At 36.4% G+C, this 6,225-nt stretch overlaps 1 protein-coding gene across 1 annotated transcript in view; it reads left to right on the forward strand.

The window, feature by feature from the left end:
* LOC103607847 (cytospin-B-like) overlaps window positions 1–6,225 on the forward strand; it is a gene marked incomplete at its 5' end in the record, with an annotated part of 81,345 nt that overhangs the window by 40,174 nt on the left and 34,946 nt on the right. Inside the window, one exon of the mRNA XM_008592314.1 lies at window positions 4,676–4,703. Within this exon, the coding sequence (XP_008590536.1) occupies window positions 4,676–4,703 (28 nt within the window). The remainder of the gene's footprint in view (window positions 1–4,675; window positions 4,704–6,225) is intronic.

Raw genomic sequence — 6,225 nt, forward strand, 5'->3', positions numbered from 1 at the left:
AAGATTCAGCAGTTTTTTATTTGGAGAATGAAATGAATATTTATTTGGAGAATAAAATGTTCTGAAAAACCAAAGTAGAAGTTTTGCGAAAGGAATTTTTCTGTTTGCTACTAGTGTGTTCAGAGAGAGCAGTGGTGCTGTGAATTCAGAGCGCTGGTGAATGCAACCCATGCCTGGGTTCTACTTCTCAGCATTTATCTCTATGGTTCCTTTTAAATATAGTATCTCATAATCTTAGAACTCACACTGCTTGTGGCAAAATAGGAAGCCGTCTGCATGATGCCTTATTCTGAAGAAGTTAGAAAGTTCCACTTCCTTATGTCAAATTTTGATTGAGCCTTTTCAAGCTGGGGTCTGACTTCATTACCTCATCTGAAGCAAACTGCCACTGAGCTCTGGTTTGATTTACAGAATCTTTGTTGGGCTAAACATAAATAGATGTTTGGTTGATAAGAAAGGGTGTAGTTAGACTAGATAAGTACACATGGTGACAGTGCTAATTGAAGAGTAACTGAAAACTAATGAATGACGCCTACAACAAAAGCCTCAAGAGTAAAACTTACCCTGGAAACTTACAGACTTTTAATGCAGAGGTGTACAATCCAGAGTGATCCAGAATTCAAAGTGTGGTTTTAAACTTTTGGAAGTACATAAGTTTGTGGAGATCTGTATCCAATTCAGCGACCTCCATCCAGCAAAAACTACTGCATCTCTCCTGTGAGGAACACTTACAGTATACACAGCATAGGGTTGTTAGCTATGTTATCCAAAGGATAAGACAAGAGTTATTGTCTAATAAACGGAAAATTAGGAGTAGACATGCTCTAAACTCAGGAAGATGTTTTGGAGTGTCACCCTGGAGAGCACAGAATTGGTGGAACAATTTAGCGTGGGGTGAGAAAGAGGAGATGTCGGTGTCTTCCCTGTAAAATAATTTAGACACTTTCTAGAATGGTCCTGGTAGGATTGACATTTACATTCTGGGATATTTTTATTTCAGATTGAGAATTCTTAGAATTATTTAAAATTCCTTTGCCAGGTGTTTTCAAATATGAACAATCAGGGAAATAAACAATAAGTAAAACAACCTCAACAGGCACAGCTGTATTTGCACCCCATATTTTGATCTGTCTTTACTCCAGGTGCATTTGAATATTTTTATATGTGAGTGTTTATAAAGTGCTAAATAAATATGTTATTTTGAAGAGTCTGTTGCTTGAGTTTTAGTTACTGGCCACATGTCTGCAGGGCCTTTATTGTCATTTATTCTAAGTTTTTTGTGAATATAGTTTCAGAACATTAAAGCCACGTCAAATAACTAGAACTTGAGATAGAAACAAGTTGGACTTTGCATCTCAGTTGTAGATAGGAGGTTGATGATGGAATATGAATGTAATTTTTAAATTATTTCGTTATTAGAACAAGAGGGCATGGAGCAAAAATATTAATTTTACAAAAATTAATTTTTAAAGCAAAACTCCAGGGTATAAGGAAATACAGCATATGTAGTTTGAAGTCTAGATTTGTCTTGTTGACTTTCAAAAGGCAAGAACAAAACTGAGGCTACCAGAGGTGGAGGAGAGGAGGGAGGGAGGGAGGGGAGTTAGCGAGAAATCGGTAAAGGGCCACAAAAGATGATTCCATTGTGCAGTGTTTGAATATACTAATGATACTGGGGGGAAAAATAAAGAAACATTTTGAAAAAATAGATTTGTCTTGTTGAAATTTTAAAACAAATAGATTGATGATTTAAAGTGTCAGATTTTTTCTTAATTGTGAAGTAACATTTAGGTATACTGGTAAAAAAAAAAATGGAGGTGAATGAAGAAAAATATTCATCTTTCTTCCCCTCCAGTACTGCCCTGTCAGGTAATCAGTGTTAACAGTGTGTGTTTTTCTTTACCTCTCCATTTACTAATGTAAATATATATATAGGGCTCATTTTTATATTTTCTATAGCAATGGGGTTGTGTTCAGTGTATCTAGTATGCTGCACGGTAACTTTTCACTGATGTACCATGGACATCCTTTCAAGTCAGTATATACAAATCCAACTCATTTTAATAGCTGCATAGTATTCCACAGGATGGATGTTCCCTAGCATATTCAAAGATTGTTTTGTTAGTGAACATCAAGCTTATATTTTTTAGGTTTTTTTCTTTACAGATAATACTGTGGTAACATTCCTTATTCATGTAGCCTTATATAGCTGTGTTTTCATTTTTATAAGCTAGGTTCCTTAAAAATACAATCAATGCATTAGAGAATATGCACACTTTTATTTAATAGATATTGCTAAATTACTTACCTAAAAGTTGTGACATTTTACTCTTGGTGAGAGTGCCCATTTCTACACAGCGTTAGCAGATGTGGATGGTATTCATCTTAATTTTTGCCACTAGGATAAGCAAAAACTGCAGTCTCATTAGCACTTTAATTTGCATTTCCGTGAGCATGTTTTTATATGTTTATGATCCGTTTGCATCTTCTCTAAGAATTGCTGGTTTCCCTCGTCTGCCTATTTTTTCACTGACCTGATTGTTTTTTTCTTACCAGTTTATAAGTCATTATTTTATTAGAGATGTGTTTTTATCCCAATATATTATGGGTCTTTTGGCTTTATCATGGAAAATTTTATATTGTTATATAATATAATCTGTTAGTGTTTTCCTTACTGTTGATGGGTTTTCTGTTTTTCTTTACAATATCTCCTACCCATCTTATATGAATAGGCTATTAAATTGTCTTCATCTGTTTTACACATGTGTGCGTGCATGTGCATGCCACACACACACTCAGACATTTCATCCTCCTTTATTTAATCTGATGTAGAGTATGGTTCTTTTTCCTCCAGATGGATAGCCAGTTAGGCCAGCACCATTTATTACCAAAACCATCCTTTGCCCACTGAATTAAAATCCCACCTGTTTTACAGTGTTCATTTCATCTATATTCAGAGACTTTCCCAAATATGCTCTCATTCCTTTTTCTTTTGAGTTAGTTCTACTTTAAAATATTTAGTTATAATGACTATTATAGTGCTTATATTATTTTGTTAAACTTAGCCTTTCATTTTAAATAGTCATCTTTCTCTTATTGTATTGAGTTTTAAGGTAGATACTATTGTATGTAATTTTGTTTCCTGTCACAAATTTGCAAATGTCTCTTCTCTCCTGAATGCAGTTTTTCTGTTCATTTTATATTATGAGATATTTCATAGATCAGGGCATGTTTTGCTCATCCCTTGCTCTCACTCTAACAGATAAAAGTGTGTCAGGGTCTGACGTGAGCCCAAGATCAGCATCTGTCGATTCTCTTAGATCTGCTCACTTTTCCTGATGATGCTCAGAATCTTCTCTTATCATGAACTTAGGGGCAGGCTCTGTAAAGTAAATGTATATACATACTGGGAGACATAGAAGCACGAACAAAGCACAGAAGAAGTAGGTGTCCAGGAGGGGGAATTCAGCTGAGTCCATTTTCTTCTCTGTCCGGTGGTACTGGAACATGGGAGCCAGCTTTCTGGGCCTCCCTTTGCTCAGCCCATCACACATTTTAGGTACGTACTGTGGCTCTTCTTGACCCGCCCTGGCCTCCTTGGGCAGTCACATCTTCAGGTCCCTGATCCTTTGCAGAAAAGTCCTGCTACCCCTGTGGCTCCCTGTGCCTCCAGCCAGCTCTGGTCCTCTAGTACAGGGACATTAGTGGAGTTTTCCCCGTATCTTCCATTTTCTGTGGAAGGGGACTGAGGAAAAGCCCTTGGTGTTTTCTTGCCTTTTCCCCGCATTTTGTGTTTAGCAAAAATTTTTCAAAGTCTAAGCTGGGTAGATGATACACTTCTCTAGTTTCCATTGCTGCTGCTGAAAGATTTTTATGGTTTCTTTGATTCTTTTTGTTGGAATTTGGAGATTAAGATGCTTGTGTTCAAATTGTCATCTCATATTCTCTGATTTTATTATTACATATGCTTATATTGAAATTTGAAAGTGAAATTCAGAAGATACTATTTGACACCTGAAAGACAGAATCCTTCAAAATTTCTGTCTCACAGTAGAGTGACAAAGATCTTTCAGATTTGTTTTGTGCAAAATAATGAGAAGTATCTTAGGAAAATGACATTCCAAGTAAGGGCACGGATGAGCAAAGGTGTGGAGGCAAGACGTAAAAGGAAAAAAGCTTGAGGAGGCTGGGCATGTAGTCTGGAGGCCAGTGGGCAGAGGAGTCACGGGAAACAGCCTGTGTGGCCTCTGGTGAGGCCTGGAGCTGGGTTTTGGTCAGCTGTTCAGGAAGGAGCCCTGGAAGTCACAAGCGTGTGTTTGACATGATGCGTCCTCCTTACAGAGATGAGTTTGGTAATTGTGAAGGTTGCAGTGGTGTAATGCAGCAGTTCCCAAATGGAGATAACCTTTGAATACTTTAAAAACTGCTATATATAGGAACTCACCTGTGCTTGGATCAAAACAGGAGACAACACAGAGTGGTGTTTTGGTGAAATAATTTCTGTAGAAAACCAACAACCTTTGAAGACTCTGTTTGATAACAAAACAAGAAAAGCAACAAATTAGGGAGATTAGATAAAAATTTTAAAAGAAAAAAATCACAAACATATATGCATATATATGTTTAGATTACAATGTAAGACCTACAAGGTAGCCTGGCATTCAGTGAGTGGGAGACAAGCAACTTGCTATGGTCAGTGGGAAATGCTGCCTGTTCGAGTGTGTGCATGTTGCCTCTTGCGTGTTCACGTGGCAGGTGATCTGGCCTCCAACTGCCTGTCATTCTCAAAGAGCAGACAACTGCATAAAAAAAGAACCAAAATAAGTATTGGTAGTAGTTTTTTCTAAAATACATTTAAAATGAATTTTAAGAAGAAATACCATCACTGGCTGGCTGGTTAGTTCAGTTGGTCAGAGCATGGTGCTAATAACACCAAGGTCCAGGGTTCCATCCCTGTGCTGGCCAGACGCCCAAAAAGCAAAAGAAATACTGTGAGAATTATTTTTTTTAGAACCTGCACATGCCCCTCACAGAACATTCATGCACTGTAGAAAATGTAAGAAAGGCCAAACAGCTGTATTTGCATCCAACGTTCAGTGTTTATGAGCCATGTGACATTTGTCCAGTTTTTCCCCTAAAATAAGGGATAATAACATATGAGGGTTTTGTGGAAAATTAAATTTGATGTTTTTGACACATGGTACAGTGCCCAGCATATACAGGAGAGTTGTATACATTTATTTTGCTGAAATTATTAATATTGTTTTATATGCTGAGAGCAGGTAGAAAACATGCTTTGTTTTAAATGTGGCCCCTAAACATGAAGCACCTATTTCATCTGAGACGCAACTAAAGAAAGAGCAAACTATTAAATGCTATAGGGAAAACTAATGTGTGAGACTTATTGAAAGATGGCATGTTTATATACACTTGTATTTATAAAGCCATGTGTGCTGTACTTTTGGTTAACGAGGGATTTTCAAGGCTTATTTGAATATATGTGTGATTTTTGTTTTACTGGTTGACTTTAGTACCTAACATCAGCCTTAGAGGCAATAGCTAGTCCTGCAGTTTTTTCTTTATTTAATGATTTGCTAAGATATACCTGGCTATATGTTTAAATATTTCTTAATATCCTTTATAGAATTCAGTGTTCTTATTCTTTCTCGAAGCAGAGAAAATGGAAATATTTCCTTTATTGCTGGGGCTGTTACTGGTTGATCCCAAATAGAACTAAGATAGGCTGATGTGAGGAATTTCAAACTTATTTAAGATTAAAGTAATTTTAATTACTCTAATTTTATTTATTGCAGGTAAAACCAATATTATTCTCAGTAACCATTTTCTATGGTTATTCAATTTAGTCTTTGTTTTTGTGAATCTCACACGCGCGTTCACACGCACACACGCAGAGAAAGCCCTTATATAATATGGTGGGTATTTCTCTAATCTACTTAAATAACTTGCAGAGTTTTTTGATTCTGACTCTCATTTTAGCCAAGTGGACTGACTGAATACTGTCTTTGATATCTGAAGGCTGGTGTACTGAAAATTGGTTCTTGTAGCCTTGTTGTTTTCGTACGAAGTCCAAATGAGTCTTCCTTTTTATCACTTGACATTTTGAATCACAGAGAAACTTAGATAACTGAAGGGAATACCTCAGCAGAATGTAGGATACTTCATTTTATTCTTATTAAATTATCAAGGAATGAAATGAAAATGAAT

This window comes from Galeopterus variegatus, unplaced genomic scaffold, assembly GCF_000696425.1.
Source record: "Galeopterus variegatus unplaced genomic scaffold, G_variegatus-3.0.2 Scaffold7770, whole genome shotgun sequence".
In the NCBI taxonomy this organism is placed as follows: Eukaryota; Metazoa; Chordata; class Mammalia; order Dermoptera; family Cynocephalidae; genus Galeopterus; species Galeopterus variegatus.